The following is a 23,859-nucleotide window of genomic DNA, read 5'->3' as shown; positions in this document are numbered from 1 at the left end:
GAGCCAGGCTGCCAGGTGGCCCTGGTGCAAAATGGCATCTTGGTAAATCTTGAAAAAAAGGACGTGCCTTCCATTTCAGCCTCTTGGATAGGTTCCTCCTCACTGGGCCCCATCGCTGGCTGAAAAACACGGGACTCCTAGCTGTCACTGAAGCGAGAAGGCCACTAGGAGTTTTCCAAGTCACACAGCGTTCTGTTGACCCTTGGCCTCCCTTTCCGCTTTTGGATGGGTCCACAGCCACCAAAGAAAATCTTCTATTCAGTTAGTCCAAGGGGTAAAGTGTACATTTCAACCAGACTCTTTACAGGTAAAAGGGCAAAAGCCAGTACAACAGGCTATGCCATCAGAGCTCCCCAAAGACGGGTCCTCACCGTTCTTCTGTCGTGTGCTTTCCTTTCCACCCTTGGTATGGAATAAACGCTAAGAAAGCTAACGTATATTAGGTGTTTCCACACAAGTGCGAGCACCTATGGAATACCTGGGTGCCAACCAAGGGAGAGGGTGGGAAAAACCCTATCGGCAAGAGCAACTCATCAGAAAAGAATGACTAACCTCCATGATGAAAGAAAATGGGGGTTCAAAGCTGATTTTTCATGAGAAATCTGGGACATTGGACATGAAATGGCCCATGGTTGAGATTCATATTAGGCAGTATCCCAAGGGAGAAAAAAAATGAAAATCAACCGAATTTAAGAGAAACTTGTAAAACAAATGTGACTCTCCAGACCCATGATGTCATTTTATTGGAAAGTATTTATCATTTAAACACAATAAATAGAAAAAGATTTATAGGGTCTAATGATGCTGTGCTATGGTAAAAGGCATTTTATTGAGATAAGACATAACAGCTGTTTGAAAATAACAGTTGGGTTTTTCTTTTCATCACCCCATGAAGGGAACAGTCAAGAAAATCCATAAATTGATCCCCCAGGATGTGGCAGTATTTTCAAGGTGTGCTCCCTCTGCCCTCCCTGAATGTGTGGAATGATGGGAGGTGACACGGCACCATGGCACACCACCCTAAGAGAAGCTTTCCTTCTACTTCTAAAACCCAGAAGCAACTGGTTTCAAGCAGAAAGAGGAAACTGATCACAGCTCTTCTAAACGCGATGATCGCCAAACACCCAGTAGCACTTTGGGGCATGAAATGTTGCTATGTCCCCAGGACCGTCTTTCCGACATAAGCAGGGACAGTTTTGTCCTAAACAGGCGACTTCCCTTGCAGATAGACGTGGGACAGCTGACGCTGCCAAGGGTCTGCTCTGGGGCAGAAAGCAGCACCTGAGTGTAGGCCTCTGCTATTGGCTGCACCCTTGTCTCTTTCTTGTCCCTACAACACCTGACAGGACATGCCCCGCCTGCTTTCTATATTCTCCACTTCTCATCACCTGTGTGTAGCGCCCTGCCTTCCCTCTTCGCAAAAAGATGCGGCGGGGGAGAAGAATGGGCCGCAGAGAAACGCGTGGGGCTTCTCCCTAATTACGGCCCAACCTTGGAAGGTTACGGTCTGGTTCTGATCCCCAAGCTCTATCCCCTGGAGGCTGTAAGCCAGAGTCTGGGGTGGAGTCCAGGTGGTTCTGATGAGCAGAGTGGTTCCCATCTGGGAACCAGCAGAACGTGGCAGCCACTGCAAGGACTTTAGGCTCGGGGGCACCCTGGTTCCAGTCCCTGCCTGGTCCCTAACTAGCTGGTTGGCTCATGCAAGTTATAAATTTCCTCTGGGCCCAACACTACCTGTACAAAGAGAACAGGATCCCACAGGGTTGTCGTGAGGATACAATGGGAAAATCACTATTAACGCTTCTGTCGAGTCCTTTATGCATTGTGACTGGCACAAAGTAATAGTTCAATAAAAGTTAGCTGCCTGATCATCACCATCACATGCCAGCTTCTGATTCCTTCCAGCAGTAGCAGTACCTGTACCCTGCTGGCTCACACCGGAATGGCAAACCACTGGTTCTGTGGACTGAACGTGTCTGGGAGCATCATCAACATGTGGGGGGAAAACTCTGTTCTTTCCAGCAGCGCCCACACCCAGGTCAGCTGAGCATGCTAACCTGCAGTGCTTCTCAAGCTTGAACGGGCACGTCAAGGCCCCGGGGACTGGGTTAAAATGCACACCCTGATTCAGAAGATCCAAGGTGGGGCCTGAGAGTCTGCATTTCTCACGAGCCCCCACGTGGTGCTGAAGTTGCTGATCTACAGGCTTCGAGGAGCAAGAATCTAGGGTAGGCACGACAAACAGAAAATTCCCACACCCCATCTCAGACCAATGGAATCTTCACAGGAGAGGCCTAGGAGGCAGTTATGTTTTAACAAATACCTGTGACATTATCATCAGGCAATCTGGGAAACACTGGTCTGATGGTTAACGCTGGAGTCGGCCAGCTTTTTCTGTAAATGGCCAGATGGTAAATGTTTTACTCTTGGTGGGCTATATGCTTTCTGCTGTGACTACTCAAGCCAGCCACTGTTTTTTTTTTTTTTTTAAAACATCTTTATTGGGGTATAATTGCTTTACAATGGTGTGCAAGCCAGCCATTGTAGTGTGAAAGCAGCCATAGACTTTGTGTAAATGAATAAGCCTCACTGTGTTCCAATAAAACTTTATTTACAAAATAAGAAGTGGGCCGGTAGGCCATAATTTGCTGACCTGTGTAATAGATCAAACGCCTCAACCTAGATGGGCAAGAAGTAGCAGTGAGAATTCTGAGGACAATCTGGGACAACGTGACTGCAGGTTCTCCAAAAGAATCTAACAGGGAGGGAAGATTTGGGGTCGCTAGTTTGCTCAAGTGCTTCGAATCAAAAGAAATAAAAAAGAAATGATCTGATTTTCAAACTACAAAAAAAAAAAAAAAAAAGGTTGAAATGAGGAAGACCTATTCAGAGTCACAGGACCTAGAGCTTACTACTTAAATTTCTGGCTCCAGAGGCCCTAAATATGAATATGAAAATATGCAAAAGCTAAATGCTTGTGTAACCAGAAGAGTTCTGAAACCAAGCTTCTAGAATGTTAGTGAGGAAACCAAGAGCACCAATATTTATTCATCAACAGAGGATTTAGTTAAAAAAAAAAAGAAAAGAAAGAAAGGGAAACGAAACACCAAGCATGTCCACGACTCAGAGTCCCTTGCCTTTTGAAAACAGAAGGGCTGGTCAACACAAATGTTATTGTTATATAGTCAAATCCACGGCAATATGTCAAGAGGCCACAAATCAAAAACAGAGACTGTGAATCAAGTGAAACTGTCTGAAAGTCCACGAGCCAAGCAAAAACCTTCAGGGGTTATTTGAAGGCAGCTGCCAGCTGGGAAGTGTGGAAATCGCAAGCAATTGGAATACACAGGGCTGTGTCAACAGATGAGAAGGAAAAGGAAGGTAACTTGCGGGGACAGAAGGCAGGTTAGGCCTGAGAGAGAGAGAGAGAGAGAGAGAGAGAGAGAGAGAGAGAGAGAGAGAAAGAGAAAGAGAGAGAGAGGTGCCCTACGTGGGTCACCTGATTCTGAGAATATGACAGCCTCAAAGCAAGAAGAGGCCGCACAACCTGGGACCTCTCCAGAGTTTAAAGAAACCTTTCACCAAATGCTTAAGGAAAACCTTGGAACAAATATTTAGAAGAGCTATGCATCTGAGACACATTCAAGTTATAAAACATCTACTAATGGTGGTTGAACTAAAAGCAAAAAGCTGGGGAGGATCAGAAAAAAGGCCTATCTCTGACATGGACTACAGAAGGACAGCTGAAACAGAATAGAGACCAGATGATGTGTTCAATGAGGAAACGCAAGATTTATAAGGCAGGAAGGAAAGTCAGGATACACTGAAAGGAGGGAGAGGCTTGTTTTGCATCTGCCTGTGTGCAAATCCTGCATGGGGTCCATTTTTGTTCTTTATGTGCCATTTCAGACCGTAAATGATTTACATTCTGCAAATCCTCTCCACCCACCCTCCCTTCCTGAGACGCCTAGGAACTATCTGTATCCACCTTAACAGAGGGAACTCTAGGATTTTAAGTCAATACACGTGTTGTTGAATTGAATTTTCAAAATTTCTTTTAGGAGCACTGATTTTAGTTTGTCATAATTAAGTGTTCACTTCTATACTGAATGGAATCTCTAAGTGCTGTTTTATGAAGTAAAAGAGAGACCTGAATTTCAATCTCGGCTATGCCACTAACGAGTTCTGTGACCCCAGGTCACTTATTTAAATCTTGATGGTTCAACTTCCTCACCTGTAAAATGGGTATAATAAACCCTGCTGTTTCCCAGCAGTCACGTGGCTAAAATGAGACATCCCTCCAAAGGTAAGAGTTTAGCCAGCTGCTTGGCACAGAGAAAAAAATGGATTAAATGAGAGTTCCCTGCCCTTTCCCTAGTGCACCATGATATAATGTGATAGAATTTTAATTCAGGCAATTACTTAAGTAGTAATTGCTATTTGTATTTACATAGCTGCTTTGATCCTAGAAGCTCAAAGGGCTTTACTAAATTTAGCATTTTAATAAATGTTTCATTTGCACGCCGTTGATTTTGTTTACCCACACCAAAACTTGGAATTTCCTAAAGCAAGATAGTCAGACGAGTTACGGAAACGAGATAGTTATCTTCGTGTTTACAGGTATCCCGGGGTCGGAGTTTTGTCTATTTACCAAAGAAGTCATGACGCCCTGGTCCTGTGGAATTAAATGACAGTAAGAGGTATGAATGTGCCTGCTTCCCTCTGTAGCTCTCTTTAGCTCCTGCCTTTTGAACTTCATTCCCACCACGCTTCTCTCAGGCCCTGACAACAGAGGTAGGTTTATCGCGCCAATGAATATATACATACTACAGGTATATATAATATATATATAAAATCAGCACAATAAACATTCATTAAATTCTCAGGAGGAAATCAAAGCACGAAGCATGGCGCCAGTGCCGAATTCTAACGACGCGGAAGGTCCGTGACTGCACAGGGACAGGATCTTAACAAGCCTTGATGCGAGCGTTGGCAACTGCCTCGCAAATCACATGGGCCGCTCCTCCCCTGACGGTGCTGAATATTGATACATGTCTCTACCCTGCGCAACGGGGAAGTGGGTTCCTACTGGCAATCTTTACCAAAGTGTGTTTTTTTTTTTTCCCTTCTCTACACTCAAGGGTTTACCCTGAATGATTTAATTATAATTTTCCTTGTGTAAGACAAATTAAAGAGGAGAGTAGGAGTGTCGGGCCAAGCACATGATTTATCTCCTGAACAGATTGCAGCTCACCAAACCCCAGAGCTGCTGCTGCGGCGGCGGCTCATGGGAGCCCGGAGGATGCAAGGGGGCGGGGGAGGTCTTCCACATGGCATGGAAACACGCGGCCCAGTCGTGATCGGGAGACGACTCGCAACTTGAGAAACACACCAAAACTCTCACGATATCACCGTGGCCGGATGAATTTTTACACAGAGCACTCCGCAAGTCCTTTCAGAAAGAATCCTTAAAGCTGGTAACCTACGCTACAGGTCCAGGAGCACCGGGGGTGGGATGTGGTGGGGAATATCACGTAGAAATCAAGGGAGAGCTTCGAAAGAGATCCATTTCACAAATGCCCTTGGTGAGTAAGGGATGAAACTTCTCCAAGGGACTCCTGAGACAAATGACAACTCACTGTGTAAGTGAGAACATATTTCGATAGTGACAGCTTTTTTTTTTTTTAACCGTCTTCCTCTATTTCAACAGTAATATCACACGAGATTTTAAAATAAACCCTCAGAGGGTAAAAACACTCATTATAAGTCCTTATATACAAAGCTGGCTAACTAATAATTGAATTTCTAGTGATCAATTTTTTAAGTTGGTTAAGTTTTTGACATATCTTTAACCTAAGGTACTCATTTGCCAAACTTGCTACGTTCGGTTAAAATGTGCTGACTAGAATCTGTTTTAACCCAGCCATGCCTAGGAACCTCCCAGGTAATAGAACCTGAGAGGTCCAAGAGGTTAAGCACGTAGCATATAATTTCATAGCTGCTGCTTCTTTGCGTGAACAGTTGGAAAAGTCAGCCTGTTTTTATATCCAGATTAAGGTTCAGTGGAATCTAAATACTTTTCTGATCCTTATTCGAATGCTGGCAGGTAGTATAAATGAAGATTAAGCCCAACTTTTGTGCAGACACATAAGGACCATAAAACGAGAAATCCAACAAACTGATTCTCCTAGAATTAGACTGCCTCTGAGATCCATTTACTTTCGAATGCACCTTAAGACATGAAAAGGGCTATTCTTCTCCTATTCGCCTCCTTGCTAATCTACTACCTGACTCCAGATACATAACCTTTTAGAATGAAACTGAGCATGGTGCATCTAAACAGGGAGAGCTTTCTGTGTCACAGGAAATCTGTGCAGGCTCCACAATGGCTGACAAGATTACAACAAATACCTTAAGTGCATCAGTTGGCATTTTTCAGCGTATGGTCTCCTGCTCTGCCTATGGATAAAGATGTAATTCGATCCCTCTGCAGTCAACGAACAGCATCAACCTCAGGATACCAAAGGCAAGTAGAGCAAAGGACAACAGCCTAGAACCTTTTCTTCAAAAGCTATCTAAGGTCTAGTTTGTTTGTTTGTTTACTTACAAAGGCATTCTAAGAGATTATAAAGCGAGAGCTAAGATTGGTCTCCAGACATCTAAATCTATGCTCACTAGAAACAAAAGAAGCCACATTTGGTCCAATGGCTCCAAATGAATTCTGACTGCCCACCATTCTGTTTTTCAAGCTCTTCTAAACCAATAAGTTATAAGCATCTTTTAGTCCTTCTGTGTCTGCCACAGAAACTCTAAAGTGATTTTAAAAGGCCAGTTGCAAGTTTTGGCTAAAACATACATAATCTCATCTCTGGAAACCTCTCATGGTTTTTAGGGTGGAACGTGATACACACAAACATTCGTACACTGTTTTCTGTGTTTACTAAGCTCTAAATGGATAAAATGTTGCTGGTATAAAGATACACATCTAATTAAATCAGTGGGCTTCCTAAGGTTCAATATTTCAAGAAATACATGAAATTATATGTGTAACTGCTTAAGTGAAAAATAAAATTCAAAATTCTTTCACTGGGTCACTTTTATTAAAACAACCAAAATGATCTGGTTTTCCTGATGGAAGTGACACTTACTATCACCTATTACTTTTGAGGTTTCTTTCCTTCTGTGGGTGGACACTCTGCATATGAAATACACAGGAAACAGTTTAAAAACAGTAAACTGAAAAAAAAAAAGGTTTTATATATATACTTTCTACTTTGGAAAAGCACTGAACAGTGGAATTAATAGTTCTGCGTGCTAAGGTAGACTAACATGGATTCACAGCTTCCTTTTCTTAGAGCTGTCTTCTCACATGATGTATCTGGGACCTCCCAGTCAACCTCAGCTTCAAGTAACATCCAAGTGAAGCTCCGGGCAATTAAAAAATATAAAGTCTTAACTTCCAAACAGGAAGACAGAAATTGAGTCAATGCTACCATATGTCCCATGGGCAGGAGAAAGTGGCTGTGTGTGCTTGTGTGTGTGTGTGCACACGTGGACCCCTTCCATCTCTCCATCCCTCAAACCTTCACTGACGGTTTCCAAAAAAAAAAAGAAAAAGGCCAAGTACCTTGGGGACACGATGATGAAAAAGATGGGCTCCCTGCCTTCAAGGAGGGCAGTGCCGAGTAGTGTGCGTTCTACCTTTTCTCAAACCATGATTCGACACAGCCTACAGCAGACAACGCTATTCCCTTCGAAGACGTTTAAAGCCAAGGAAATCAGCTCGTACGGAGCGGGCACTTGGCAGAAGGAGTAGGTCTGGAAGCGTGGAAATCCGACCCATCCGATGAGAGACCAGAAGACTCTGCCTGAGTTCCTAAGCTCAGGTTCGATCTACATAAGTGCTAATTCCATGTTGAAAAGGTGACAAGAATCAGATGCTTCACACCCACACCACACCGAATACATTCTGAAGTAATTATATGCACACTCCAGTCACATGGATCCAATTAGAGATCCCCAAGATATGGCGAGGCCCGGCCACCCACCCCTCCGCGTCAAAGACAGCTTTGGACACGTCTCAGATGGGCGTTCCTACCTTTCCCTTTTGGGAGTGTGGACTGACAGCTGTCCGTTGGTAGAGGCATGTGGGTTCATTATTAAGGAGGTCTTGGAAGGTGCAGAGGAAGAGACGCATGTCGTGGTCAGATCCAAACTGCTGTGATTGTTGCCCGTGGTTTCTTCTGTCGTATGAGCACTTGTCACTTCTTTCCAGAGCTGCTGCAGTTCTGTTGGAATCATGCCTGAAACAAACAAATTGGATAATTAAATCAATTAACAGCTAATTCCGTCCTCTTCAAACAGTAATTAAATCAGAGAGTCAGTAAACAAAGCCTAGTGTTGGGGGGAGCAGGTTTGGTGCGCTCAGTTTTTTTTCCTTCCCTCTCAACTAAGGCAAATACGGTAGGAACGAACGTGTCCTCCCCCTGAAGTGCCCTCATCACACGTAAAAGACACCCGTGAAAAGGATTCAAAACACAGCTACTTCTTGCAAGGACTGTATGCCTCCATCCAAACTGTTGTTTCTAAATCGCCGGGGCGGGGGGTGGGGGGGTGGGAAATGCAGATACATGTTACTGTAGTTTTAGACACAAAGAAGGGCTCAAAATAAATTTGTTCAACTATACTATTATGACAACACGAGCCACAAAATGAATAATTTTTGTGCTTAAGCCTTAAATGATGACAAATAGCTCTGTTATTAAATACAGTTTTTATTAATCACTTTTAGACATAAATTATGAATTCATATTGTCTTCCTGAAATGCTTTTCAACTTTTAACAGTCAAATTGATTATACTATGATTATTTCATTAACACACCTATCTTCCTCATTAATTTTGGTTTCTTGTACCACATGCTTAATTGATGGATGTGTCTACCGAAAAACTGTATAACTTTTTATACAAGTAACACTATTATTACTGTCATTTCTTAGATCCATGCTAATGAACCATTGCAGAATGAAATGAAAACGTGAAAGAAACTTGGAGCAGTAAAGTTCTCTTGTTTTTAAGGGGGTCAGAATGGACATGGGTCTTAGGCAGTAGGTGTCAACTTGCTTTTTTTTTCCCCCAAGAAGAGATACAATCAGGATGCCAATCTCACTATTGTGGGCCTGCAGCCTTTAATCTGGGGGCATGCCTCTGCAGCTCAGGATTTCCAAATCCTACCTCCAGGCATAGTCTAGTGCGTACACACAGAGCAGAGAAATATTCTGAACGGCAACCGACAAAAACAACAACCTAGGAGGACAACCTGGAAGAGATCATAGCCCCTGGACATCACCAGGCGATGCCGCGTTAGAACTGGACGTCTGGATCACAGGTCATTGTTTCAATCAACTGGAACCCAGCTATCCTAGAAAGCCTGCCATTTTCTCACTATACAGCAGTAACCGAAACAGGCATGTTTCTGACCAAACCTAAGGTACCGGATTTAAAAAGAAGGCTGTGCGCATTACATTCATTTGAAACACATAATAAAAAATGCCAAGGTCTAAATTTAATTTATTTTTGTCATTTAGAATACAATGGATAGATAATCATCTCAACGTGATCAGCCAAACATCTTTACTTTGCTAAACTGTTAAAGATTTTAATTATGCTAGCATTGGAGAGCACTGGTCTAATGAGGCGATGGACTCCAGAGAATCCGAGTGGTTAAGAACTGTGAAATGAGTCTGATAGGATTTTTTTATATTCACCGTGGATCGTTTGCATATCAAAGAGGAGTAAATTATTGCACAGCAGACCAATAACCTTCCCCGCCTTTCTGAGAGGAGCGTTAACAAAAACAGTTGGTCTCTCCTAACGGTTCTCCACGAAAATGTTCAAACGCCCGAGTCTCTGCAATTAATAAATATTACAAAGGAGGCTTCAAATGATACATTAAGTGGTCAGATATTCTTCGAACGCATCCTCGACAGCCAAGTCGGGTTTCTTCTTCCTTCATAAGAATCAAATGCCAATTATATTTTGATGGATTTTGTCCCAAATGAGCGTTTAGTTATTAGGCATATTCAATTATGACTTGTCCCCTGAAATTAAACCTCGGAGGCAAATTAAACAAAGGGAAAGGTCACCACACAATCCCGTGTCCGGTTCTGCCGCATCTGGGCTATTATTTTCCAACACCTTGCGAGGTGACATGTGGGGTGTGTCTGTAGCTAACAGGCCACCGCTGATGTCTGCACACCAACAATTACCTGCGAAGATGGCTGACCCTCCGACCACTATTTATTCAACTGAAACAATAGTGAATAAGCTTGTCTGTGGACGGTAGCACAGTGATATAAAGCCACACAAGTCAACACCCAGTTTTATTTTCTGGGGAGTAAATACGCATGAAAAGAACAAGCCACCTATTTCTCAACTCAGACTAATTGATTTCTGGGTCAGGTGCATGGGAGGTCGGAAGAAGGAAGAACACACCACGGTTTCTAAGAACTGTGTTAACACTTTCCCCTCGACAGAAGCAGAACTTTGAAGGTGTTTCAAGAGTAAGCTGTTTATCCAGCAAATAAAGACAAAGAGAAATGCCCTGTTACACTTGTTATGCCCACCGAGTACATTAATGCTCCTCTCCTCTCCTTCTAGTCCAATAGGCTAGCAAATCAGTTCCCTCACCCAGAAGGAGAAACGGTAAATAAAACAGGAACTCACTGACTGACAATGAGGCATCCTTCTGGGTCAAATTTCAATGTGATAATAACGGTGAAGAACATTGTCATCAGACTCACAGAAAGGCAGTCAAATTGGTCTCCTCCATCAATGTTACACCTTGTTAGTGATGTTAAACTGTTAGTTCAATGAATACTATCTACCAAACGATGCTGTTATTTGACAGCCGAGACCTCATGATAGAATTGTGACAGATCAAAGGTAAGCTAGTCACTCATCAGACTACATGGACATCAAATGTCCAGAAAGCATGCATTTCTTCCCAAAAAATGGTAGATAGGAATAACAGTACCAAGTTAAACAAATCCATTAACAGGTACATCAGCAGGCACGTAATTTTCTCCCAGCTATAGTTTACATTTTAAAGAATTAAAAAGTCAGAATGATACTAAAAGTCTATTTCTTTATGGGATTACAGGTGCTGAGGAAGATGAGATGATTAAAGACACCAAGGGAAAAACAGACACACGCTAATAATGTAAAACAGAGAGAAGGCCCTACAACAGCCCTAAAAACATCCAAAGAAAAGTCCTTCCGTTTCATAACCTAAAACCTCCGGGTGTGTGGGGGGGGGGGGGGCGGGGAAGAGGCTTCAAGATATTACTCTCTGTTTCTTCATATACTTTGATATTTACATGCATGTTTAAGGCAACTTAGCCAAGACCGTACAGGTACGTAAAAGAACCATGATGATTATATCCTGAAGTGGGGCATTACCAGCATTTTTAACACATAAACCCTGTGCCTTGCTACATTTCTTTTTCCAGGACAACTGGCCCCTTCATTATAAAGGAAAATACAGACACAGGTTTAAAAAATGTATGTTGCGGGGACAGTTGACAGATTACCGTTCACGGAACTCAATTTTACAACCCCAGGTATCACTGGCTCCAAGACAGAGCTGATCAACCTTTTTTTGTCCTTGTACCTCCAGAGCCAGGTGACCACGTTCAAGCAAGCAGAAAGTTGATTTAAACCTCATAATGACATCAGTTTTAAGCCATCATCTCTCTGATAAAAAAAAAAAAACCTGTGTTGTAGTCCAACACGACTGAATTCTCCAGCCACTCTGGGCGAGGGGTTAGAGGAGACAAAACCAACCTCCTGATTCCAAGAGAGATGGCAATGACGCTGGTGGTTCACTTCACTGGGAGAAATATCTGTATTTGCGTTTATGCATCCCGGGCGCACACAAAGGCACCACCTTAGACTGTAAATATGCGTCGTCTTAATGTCACGGGGGCTAAGAGTTAGAGCAGACTGCTAAGCGTATCAATCAATGCCATGACTAGTAAATTACCAACCGGTGTCTCTGATATGTTACTGCAGAGATTACACTTCATGCATCACCACATTCATTTCTTTCACATTACACATGAGCTTGTCTTGTCACTGCCCAATTGCCCTCTTTTGGACAGCTTACTGATGTACTATAACAATGAACCTTAGTGCACAAACTTAATAGTATAGGAGCAGTGGGAAAAGATGAGAGAGGTGGACGCCGAGTCCAGTGGGTGTGTCAGCCCAGCCGGTGATGTTGCCAACAATAAACCCAAAGGTGTAATTAATGCACGTTGTAACATTTCGCAAGCACAAAAATGCATTAGCCCGTGTGTGCTCCCCACCCCCATCCCACCCGGCACTGCTCAGTTACCAAATCTTCTATTTTGACAGCAACGGAGATGCTGATTATATATGGCGCGGATGAGCAGTAATGGCAGAAGGGGGAGGGGAGGCAAGAGGGAAGTTAAAGGAGGAAAAAGCCCTGGTCTCAACACTAAGAACATAAACAAAACCCAAAGAACCCCAGGAGGGACAGAAGTTGGGTGTGGCTGACTCAGTTCGAGAATCAAGATTCCACGCACACAAGCCTCACCGGCTCCGCTTGACACCAAAAGTTACTGAACACGTGGCCACGCCTTCAGCACCATGAGGGGAGAAAGACGTTCCATATTCTGAACGTTTTCATAATGAAACTGGATCCAAGATACCAAAGGCTTTAGCTACCAGCCTTGAAGGCACATATACACATACATCCGAGTCTATCATGGGCCTTGAGGAGGTAAATGAAATCTACCACACCCCATACGGGATGGAGGAATTGTATTTCAAAACACGGCATGACTCTTCTTTCCTTCCTGCCTTTCCTTCTTGCTGGTTCTGAATAATCCATTTGTGTATCACATTACACACATGAAAGTTAGAGTTGCTTAAACCCAGAGGACGTCCTATAAACAGCTAGAGTACTCATTTCTTTCTGACGTCCAACACCCATTGGAAGAACACGTCAGTGGCTCTTCCAAAGAAATGTTTAAATCCATGAAATCTTGTTTCCTTTTCAAAGGGCTCCAGTTTTCGAAAGAGAGCTGGAGATGGACAGGCTGCCTGTTCTGACGGGTACAGAACCAACTGGCTCAAAAAACCAACAGTCAGGTGAATACAAAAAGAAAGAAAAGGGAGAACCCAACAGAAAACAACCTTGGCTTTTGTAACAGCAAGAGATGAATCATCACCGTTTACAGAAAAAGAAACCTGAGTTTCTCCTTAGATATTAAAAAGTGGCATTTCTAAAGCATTACTACGATTTAACACAGAGCAAGTTACAGGATGTACAACACATCTTAAAATGACTAACAGAAGCCTTCAAGAAAATGCATCTGTGATTCCAAACTGAAAACGCGAGAAGATCTGATTAAAATGCTCCCTCGGTCACAGCGGCACTGCCTTCTCTTACTCTAAGAACGTGCAGCATTCTGATCCTGTAAGCCTCCTGATCACCCTAGGTCCTCCTTTTGGCACCGACGAGGGCTCTGGCTCCTGGAAACGTCCATCACTGTTACCTGATCCGGCTTTGCCTCTGAGTGTGCATCGGCGTGTTTTAAACGGACAACCTCCTTCACGATGAGCTGGAAGAAGACGACCCCACCCCCTCCCCCGCCCCAGAGTCTCGAGAGAGAGCAGCGCCTTCTGTAACCGTCATCGACGCTTACCTTGAGCAAGGGGTTGGAGGGGAAGGGCAGGCTGCCCCGGCTGGATTGTTAGAAGGCCTTGGCGCTGCAAAGACAGAAGGTGTTGCTGCTGTAGCTGCTGCATCTGTAAAAGTTGCTGCTGGAAAGCCAACTGCTGGGTAGCCACCTGCTGTTGCTGGAAGAAATCAGGAAGAAAAAAAAAAAAAAAATGAGATGGCCACTGCTGGGGGAAGGTGAAACGTATGGACATTTCCAAACACACTGTCACCAGCCGGGACTGAGAGCGCTCACTAAAGTTTCGCGGAGGGCTCGGGGTCAAGGCTGCTTTCAAAGGGACAGAACGCATCACCTCTGAGGAGAAGCGAGGGGCTGGGTGTGGGCCCTTTCTGCTGCCGGCTCCCATAGGAAAATAATGTGACAATCCAGGCAGCTTTTCCTATGGTTTGAAAGGCCTGAGTTCTTCTAGCCAAGATGTAGACTTCTAGACTCTGAAACGTCTAAGTAGACACAGGAGCAGCAGGCAGGCTATATACCACCCCGGGTCTGGAGGGATTTGAACCCTGAACCTCCGAGGTGTGAAGGGACAAGTTGCCACCATCCCGCCTGCACGGGGAGAAGCTTTTAACTACTCTGTTTATCACTTCTGACATAAATAAATGAGAAAAAATCAGACCTTTGAAGAAGAAAAACTTCATCTAATATTGTTAATTAGCCATGACAAACGATGAAATAACATTGTAAATCTTTCATAGAAACAGCCACTAGATTTTAATTACACACATTCATAATTTAGCAAACAACATCGTACTCGGCTGTGAGTGTTTAATATGAAGGACACTTTAAGCTTCAGATGCCTTCGCTTGGCTTGAGTTTCAGAAACCCCGAGGTCTGCCTCCCCGCCCGCTTTGTTCTTGCAAAGAAGGGGCTTTGCGAAATGATAAATATCTTTCTGTTGATCGGACAATGACAGGAGGAAAACTTTTGTTGTGTAAAACATCAATACATCATTCCTGTGTTTAGCAGGTCTCGCTCCAGCCAAAAAAATTAATGTAGATTTCCTCAGTAATTATCTGAGTGATAGAAAGATAATACAGTGCAGTATTACAATAAATAGAAGGAAATTATCTAATATCCTTAATCTGCTAGGAATCAAATCGAGGTGGAGGTCTTAGCCACATTATGGCTAACAATTATGAAAGGGAAATTAACCCTTCTTTGGGAAGGGAGTTCTGGAGCCAGGAAAAAAAAAAAAAAAGAAAAGAAAGAAAAAGGTTCTTTAAGAAAAGAACAAGATACGTTCTCCTAATTCTGAGTATTATTCAAAACATCAGACACGTTCACGACCAAGAGGACAATACAACTCTTTCACAGAGCTTCTCATAACTACACTTTACAAACAACTGCATTCACTTAACCTAACACATGACCTTGATCTGATACATCCATAAAATGGTATATGTATCAAGACCTTCTGATGTAAAGTTCAAAGGAGGAGAAAAATGGTGGTTTCCTTTTGGGCTCCATGTAGTTTATTTTACAGTAAGAACCATCATTCTCATATTAGCAAGCAATTTCAGACTTACTACCATGCCACTGAGAAAGTTAATTGCGCTTCACTCCAAAAAACAAATTCTATACCACTGACAACAAAACTTTAAGTAAATTTAAATGAAAAGCCAGTGTTTTCATTTGAAGAACAGCATGCATAAAATGACCCAATTGTTTTCACCCCTTCCCAAGTTCTCACACATTAATGTAAGAGCCAATGATAGTTATATTCATGTCCAAATGATTTTTTCACTTCTTCAACAGATACTAATTCACGACGTTTAAAAAAACGGGTGAGGGACGGAAGAGAAGAAAAATAACATTGATACAACAAAAGATCAAGGAGTTAGCTCTTGTTGAAGTAGAAAATCATGGGGCAGGGAGGGTGCTGGACTTTGGGGAGAGTGTTTCCCATCTTACTGTAAATGAAATGTTTAGAAATTGCGTATTTATATAAAATGACTGATGGCTGTTCTGTTGTCTCTGTGGCCATCCCTAGGAAAAGCTCATGAGAGCTGTCCGCGTTTGAAAAGTCAGGATATAAAAGTATACAAGGCCCATTGTCCAAAGAAAGAATTTAAAAGCAACACTGGTTGCCAAACTGTGCTCCCCACCCAGTTACCAAACACAGGATACGAGCCCGTTTGTTTACTTCTCACAATTGAATGCATACAAAAAAGGTCTCCGTGCAGTCCCCTGGACAGGTCAGTAGTCGGTGTTAAAATGCTAAAATGCCCTGATAAACCTTGCATTTCGAATCCCCTCCCTGGCGCTGCAGTCAAAGGTCTGTTTTCCTTTCTTCGCTCCTGCCTACTGCCTAACATAAACTGTCATAACTGCCCAGGACAAACGGCCCTTTTAAAACAATCAACTTAGCCTACCTCACCCACACAGGATGGGATCTTTTTTTGTGGCTCGACTTAAAATCAATTCTGCCTTCTCTTTTCCACACCCGTCCCGTCCAAGAGTCGTGAGCCGTCACCTAAATCCCAGCTGTACTGGGGCTACAGAGCACCCATCTCCCAAGGAAGGTCTTAGGTCTAAACCCAACGTGGGGCCTGACTTTCTCAAGGAAACATCTCAAGGCAACTTTAGGGAAAAAAAAAAAAAAGAGACTAAAGTACGTTGCTCTGGCCCAGGATCAAGTGACTTACTGCAGAGGCGATCAAAAGAGGGGAAAGGGCGGGAGAGGGGGAGGGCTGCCGATTCAAAAATTATGAGCCACTAATGACTGGGGATTCAGTAAATTAATATACTTGTTCCATCTGTCAACATCCGAGTTCAGACCTTGTTAAAATCCTAACCACCAGTCCACATCATGAAATTGCTACCATGTGACTCTACTGCATGGTAGCACACAAGGCCCACCACCTGCATGGTAATTTCAGGAGGCTCCCCGCTTACCTTCGGGGAACAGGGCTCTCCTCATCATTGTTACAACAGGTCTCGGCCACATCCAGTGGCACGTGTGAACACACCGCTAGAATCCAAGGAGACGTGCCCGCGGGTCTGGGTCTACCCACCCTTCAGGATGTGAAGGCAACGTCATCTCTGCCTTTCGAAAGGGATGGCAAAGGGTGACCACGACAAACGCAGTGTCCTGGAGATGCCGAATGCTACTACAGTGTAACCACCTTCCCCTGGGTTCAGATACAAAGTATTCCCCTTTCTCCCGGCAACCCCCTTCCCAAATTCTGACACCACCATCGTCTTTGAGTGCCCGAGATGCCCCCTTTCTGACAGCAGCAATTTGGGAGAGTTAACTTTTATCCTTCCTTCTGCTGTGGAACTTTCGGCTTCATATTTCTTTATGTGCCCTCTGAGCTCATCTGAACTTTCATGTTCTCCCAGCATGCAGGCGTGCATTCCAAACTATGTCTAACAGACCAAATAAGAGGTTAATAAGAAGTGGCAACAGAAAGGAAAAACACAATCCCCGGTAACTGATAAGAATGACAGTGCGGCCCTTTTTTGTTTGTCTTCAAATATAGAGTTAAAGATCTTTAAAAAACTAAATTTTGATGCCTTTGAAAAGAAAGAAGCACAAAATAACAACAGGGGGTTATTGCCTGTGAGCCACAGGGGAGAAACTCCATAATTCTTATTCTCCCTTTTGAAGGCTGTTAGAAATCTGATTCAAAAAAGCAACAGCAGAAGGGGAAACCTCTTGAGGCTGTAACCATTTCCTGTGATCATGCATAATGTGCTTCAAAAGTGGGTTTTTACCAATTCTGTTGATCAATTGCACCTCCTTCATATCCCTTCTTTTTTCTGCTGTGTTTACATCTGATGTGACTCAGTGACGAGCACTGTCTGAGACTGTGAAACAGGCCTGTCATGTTGATTTATGGGCGCATCAAACCACAACTTGTCCAAACTGAAGCTCGCAGTTCATTAATTAGAGAGTTGTGACTTTGAAGTCAGCTTTCAGACTGTGGTTTTTAACATTTGGCTTAATTTATATGCTCTTGAATGTGGATCTCTAAGGAAAAAACTGAAATTCCCTTCTTGTCTTTGAACTTCTTTTGACCGCACAATAATCATTTCTTTGTCCAGAGTGATGCCTGCAATCCCAGAGTCATTAACGCGCATTGAACTGCCACTGATGAGTAAGCCCTACTGAATTAGAAAAACAGCCAGCAAAACAAAGCTGAGAGCCTTCTGCACAGTGATATCTCACAATTACATGCCTTCCCTCCCTGTGCCATTTCCATTTTAATTACTGTTAGTCCTTTAGATTTACATTTTAGACACTTTTTAATCTGTTCCCTTTTTTATTATAGCAGCACCCGGTAGCGCACCACCGTACTTAAGGTTGTGTCAGCAGTTTCATTAAAACGCCTCCTCCCCTTCACCCCCAAACTGCCCCTACTCTGCAGGGGTTTCCACCCAGGCTGCTAAACAGGACTCCAGGATGAAAACTTGGCAGGGCACGGAAAATGTACCCAATTTGTGCAGAGGGAGGAGACGGCAAAGTGAGAACGGCTGGCTCATTCCCAGGATGTAAAACGAGCACTTCCCGGCACCTGAGCTCAGCATCCGGGCTCCTGCGAGGGACAGGGGTGGGGTGGGGGTGGGGGGGTCACCTGATGGGATTCCCTGTAAACTAAAGCAAGTGGCTGCCTCCTCTGGGTCAGCACAGAAGCTGTTCAGCGGGATTCGGACCTGTTTATCAAACTCTGAATTGTCATTCCAAGGAGAACACTCAAATGGAAAGAATTTGAGTCCACCGTGAAAACACGAGGAGATAAGTGACAGCGGATAACTTTGGAATGGGCAGAAAGATGTCACGATAGTGCACACATGCCCAGAGATACTCCCCCATCTGACTGAGCCTCAGCCACATGGAACTGCGCAGAAGGTGGGACAGAAACCCTCCCCGGGAAGGCCTTCCCTCTTATGGAGTGAATACTGTCACCTAACTGGGTGGTGGGCACGTGTGATCACTACGGGCACTTACAAAGGACCATGTATGTAGAAGCTATTGCGATACGCGAGTTCTTCTTGGGAAAACACAAACAGTCCAAGCCTGCCTTTAGCAGTTACGACCCGTGCAACTTGCAGGAAGAGGTTCAACAGAGATCGGGGTGTTCTGAATCTCGCTCTGACTTTTGGGGTGAGAGATTCTTCTTCCAAAGGCAAAGGCCATCACCACCTACTCAAGCTCTCTGAGCTGGGAGGGTGGGGGGAAACCAAGTGTGCGACCAAGTATAATTTCCCTGAGTGCACCTCACCTCTCCCAGGTAGATCCTGGACCTCAGTGGTACCAGTTTGCAAAAGCAGCCCTAAAGTCTCTGCCACGATCCCTCTTCCCAGTGCCCACGTGAGGTACACCTGGGGTGGTGTTATAAAATACGTGGCAGCCGGCAAATGGAACCCAGAAAACTCTGAAAGAAAACAGGACAATAACTCTCCGTCTGAAGGCTGAGAACCGATAGAGTCGGCTCAGTTGTGCAATCATTTAAGAGATGAATGACAGTTTAATCGCCACGAGAGAGTCCTCTGGGATCTGCGGTTTGAAAGTAAAATATGTATTGTCGGTACCTCTTTAGGCTGTTTTCCAGCATGTTGTTGTAAAAGTTGAAGCTGCAACTGTTCCTGTTGTTTTTTATAAAACTCTTGAAGCTGCTGCTACAAAGGAAAGAGAGGACGGTAAGTAACAGAGGGTAGCGCCAAAGCCACTGTCCCTTTCGGCGCCATATACACGCTGCGGCTTGAAAAATGGCGCCCTTTTATCTGTAACGGCCTGACCTTTAGTCTGAAACCCGACAATAAATTTCAGCGCACGCTGACTCTTCTTGGCATTATTGTTTGAAAAGTAATCTCCAAAATGAACTGATGAGAAACATACCATTTTCTACACAAACTAATTAAAAGAAGGCAAGGGATGACCTTTGATTGTACAACAAAGCCAGAGCGCCCTTGCGGAGGGAGTCTGGTGCATCTCTACCGCAAATCGCGTACATGCTTGCTAAGTGATAGGCTCGGGCGGTGTTGGGGACCTGTGTTCAGTGTCTACGTCAACTGCGTGGGGAGCATCCTCTGCTGTCCCGTCCCCACGGCCTCACCCCAGCAGCTCCCATCCCTATGGTCCCGAGTCTCCTCTATTTGGTTCAGGTGTCCATCAAGTCCGACGATGAGGCCCCCACGGCACAATGGCACCGGAAGTTCGCTTCAGCATCGGCAAACACGGAAGAGGTAAAATCAACTCTACACCTGACAATTAAGCAACTCCAAGACGTTTCTTGATGTTTAAAAGAAAACTTCTGTAAGCTTCTGAGTGGAGATGGGGACTTCAAGAGCTGTCACATTTAAACCTGCTCCTGACGTGCTCCCTGTTTTGCTTTGATTCACACCATTTAGAAGCCTCTGGCTTTCCAAATAAAAGAGCGCAAAGCCCCCTAAGCCTAAAAGATCTTATTTCTACCAAGTCCAATTACAGCCTTAATCTCAGTCCATTGGGTACTCTCCAGGCCCAAACCCTCGTGGCTTTGGCAGGGTCCCTCTCTTTCAGAGATGCTAATGCAACCGATCACCCAGGGACCGATGCTGCGTCCTGCCCCACCCTCCCTGCTCTGCTTACGCTTCTTCGACGGGCAAAGGAGCTGCTCAGGTGAGGGGAATCCTGAGAGGAGGGACGGGCCCCAAGGGGCCACGGGATGCTGGGGGAGGAGGAAGGACCATTACCTGCTGAAGCATGAGGGCCTGCTGCTGCTGGAGGAGAACCTGGAGCTGCTGAGGGCTCAGCACTTGTTGCTGGAGGATCTGCTGCATTTGCTGGGGAGTGATAACTTGAGGTGTCATCATAGCCACTGACACGGGAACCTAGAACGTTAACGAAGGATAAATAGGAAGCCAGGAAATTGCACGCCCGCAGCACTCAGCCTTCCGGGTCCAGGGACTGACCGGCATCAGCCTGCTTCCAGGACTGGCCAATTTCCCAAGTGCAGGGCATCTATCCAGAGGGGATGCAGCCACAAACCCTATTTAATCTATCAGGCACATTGATTTTAAATAAAGAAAAATAAAAGAAAACCCTGTAGCCGCTGACAAGGGCTCCCGATGGTCTGGTAAACGAACAAGGAGTAAAGGCTTAATAAATGCTACCTGGAGTGAGGTTAGTATGATCTCAGTTTCTTAATAAGAATGAGTCTTTGGTCATAGTGAGATGTAGCACGTTAACGCCAATGTGAATTTTGTTTTAGGGAAGAAGGCAAACAGGAACCAGTATTTTCCCGGCTGGAGCTAATACGATCCCCTTCCTCTGTGGACAGTGGTTTTAAGAACAATCAATGAACGCTGAGTCTTGTGGACAGCTGAACCTTGAATGCACCTTCCGAACTTCAGCACAGACCCTTCCTCTGATGCCTTTTAGCCTTCCTTATTCACCCAGCACACAGATGTCTCAATTCTTTCATATTATGTGCGATACCATTAAAAGCTGCTTTCCATGACATTTCAGTGACAAACAGCTACAGTGATGAACTTGATAGCATTTCATATTTGCAACTGTTAACACGTTTCTGCACGGGCATCTCTGCAAGGAACCTGCACGCTGTATCTGAAAGGATGATGTCTTGTTCAGATAAAACACTGACATTAAAATGACAGGCTGTCTTGGCCAAGGTTACACAAATTGTATTCAAGCGGATACCTAATGACAATGCTATGAATTCTGCAAGCTTTCTAGAATGTAATTTAGCTATTCAAAATAATCACTGCACTTGTGTTTAATTTGCAGACTACACGAGAACCATTTTGTCAGGCCCCGTAATACAAGAAGACTATTTCATGAAAAATTAACCCCCCCACACACACCAAATAAAAAGATAAGGAAAGGGGAAAAAAAAAAAAAACAATGAAAGAAAAGACAAAACCTGTATGTCTTCTAACAGTAATATTTAACCACCTTACTTTTCTTTGGTTTCTAATCAAACATGTGACAGCAAGAAGCGAGAAGCAGTAAAGGATATACTTTGTTAAAAAGGATCTGCTGTCATCTCATGTATTACAATAAAAGGTAATAACATGTTTTGCACTTTGCCTGTGTGCCACTTAAAAAAAAAAAAAAAAAACCCAGCAGACAATAGCTGATTAGAAGATAAAAGAATTTAAAAATCTTTCAGGGGAGCAGTAAGCAAAAGGGAGAGATGCAGTATTAATTTTATGTAACATAATGTCTTAATATGCAGTTTATCTTGACTTTTCACATGATTTGTCCTGTCATTTGCATAGCGAGCTCTCATTCCTAATTTCACAGTCATTATGCACTGATGTCCCGATTTCTCAGCATCACTAATTTTGATGAACTAAAAAAGGTTCCTGAAGGTCAGATTCACGTACAGTGAACAGCCTCCACCGTTGTTGCGGGCATGTTTTGTGTGTGGGGATGTTTATGGACAAGTTTCACATTGTTTGGAAAACACTAGCTGGAACATTTGAAAATTTTCATTAACCCTAGTCTGGAAGGTCATCAATGAATTCTTCCTATTGCAGTGGCCTTTTAAGCATAGATGTAGACACACTGTAATTTTAAACAGATGGGCATGTCTGAATATTTTTATATGCAAACAGGGACAGATGTATATGAGTGGATAAATTATCCTTTTAAAAAGATACGTCGCAGCACGAAATATCACCAATGATTAGAACAGTGAACTTGCATTTAATCTAGGACAAACACCAAGAAGACATGATCAAAACATCTAACCACCTAGAAATTCATTCCAATTAGTCGACTCTGTCTTCATACAGCAGAAACTTTTTGAATTTTTCAATCTCTATTGGGTGCCAATCTCTATCTTTTGAGCTGCGAAAGCCAACGTATCACAATAGAAGTTTACTTTTCCTTGAGAGTTGCATCATCATACAGGGAGGTTTGATTAAGCAAACAAAAGAACCATGTTTAAGGTTTCTTTTTTCCCCTGCGTTTCTTGGATGATGTACAATATAAATATTCTTGAGCCAAATTTCTGATGGTGATGAACAGGAAAACAGACAGGAACAGGGTGGTGTTAAGATCTAAGCTGGTGATGAACGTGAAATTAACAGTGTTACAACAGAAACCATCATAGAAACAATCTCTTGCTCATAATGTTTAAAAGGACTATGGAGAGCCTATGCAAGAGAAGGGCACCAGAGAACTTCTGGGGGTGATGGAAATGCCATCTATCTTGGCTGGGGTGGTGGTCACAGAGGATGGATACAATTGCCAAAATTCTTCCGACTGTATACTTAAAACAAATGCATTTTATGTAGGTAAATTATGCTTCAATAAAACAGATCTGAAAAGTTTTAAAAAAGGACTTACATACACAGCTAATTTTTAAACCCTCATATACAGTCAACAGTTTAAATCTCCTTTTCCCAGAGTTATTTATTCAATTTTTGTCATCATGTTACAGAACAGTAAAACGAACTTGAGTCTCCTCTCCTTTTTCCGTTTGGACATCTCGACGGAGGTGGTGACAAGTAATCAGATGCTTAAAGCAGCAGCAGGCACAGCCAAAGGAGGGAAAGGGGCGAGAAGCCTGAGTAATCCTCCAGCCCGGTGACCGGTCTCTGAATAATCAGAAGTGGGCTCTTAGATCCTGACGGCCTTAACTTTGCTTTTCCTCTCTGAAACCACATTTTCACACAAGTTCGCTCTGAGCTTCCAAAGTGGGCTCGAGCTTCATTTATAAACATAATAAAACTAAGATTTTCCCAAAGTTCCTCCTCCAACGTGTCATGAAAATCAGTTAAGGAAAGCTTCCGCAAACATAGCCAAATGAACCAGAAACCATTGTGGGGTGGGAAAAGGAAAAATAAAAAATAAAAAAAAAAATCTGAGCACAGTGTGGGGCTTTAAATAGTTAAGAATTATAGCCTACATATCCACTGCCTTAGCTCTCGACGTCTAACTTTCTCATGTAGCTAGTCCCTCCTAATACTGGGAATCAAAGGGCATGCGGTACCAGCGAGAGGCTATTACAGCCCACACTTTATTGCCCATTACTACTGAGGTCATTAGCGGCAAGAGTGATTGTACTGGTCTTAACCTATTGATCACTGTAACTACTATCATTTAATCCTGTGTTGAATGTCTGGAAAGCAGGTAC

At 43.6% G+C, this 23,859-nt stretch overlaps 1 protein-coding gene across 9 annotated transcripts in view; it reads right to left on the bottom strand.

Annotated features, from left to right (window-relative positions):
* Window positions 1-23,859, bottom strand: part of FOXP1 (forkhead box P1) — a 502,464-nt gene that overhangs the window by 76,086 nt on the left and 402,519 nt on the right. For 8 of the 9 annotated variants that reach the window (XM_049715811.1, XM_033424880.2, XM_049715807.1 and 5 more), the window contains 4 exons: window positions 20,447-20,584; window positions 19,304-19,390; window positions 13,733-13,886; window positions 8,099-8,303 (listed from right to left, as the gene is read on the bottom strand). In XM_049715811.1, coding sequence (XP_049571768.1) covers window positions 8,099-8,303; window positions 13,733-13,886; window positions 19,304-19,390; window positions 20,447-20,584 — 584 coding nt within the window. The remainder of the gene's footprint in view (window positions 1-8,098; window positions 8,304-13,732; window positions 13,887-19,303; window positions 19,391-20,446; window positions 20,585-23,859) is intronic. The other variant, XM_033424885.2, reaches the window with a different exon arrangement.

Source organism: Orcinus orca, chromosome 10 (assembly GCF_937001465.1).
Source record: "Orcinus orca chromosome 10, mOrcOrc1.1, whole genome shotgun sequence".
In the NCBI taxonomy this organism is placed as follows: Eukaryota; Metazoa; Chordata; class Mammalia; order Artiodactyla; family Delphinidae; genus Orcinus; species Orcinus orca.
Note: the sequence above shows the minus strand (reverse complement) of the source record. Positions and strands in the feature narration are given on the sequence as shown.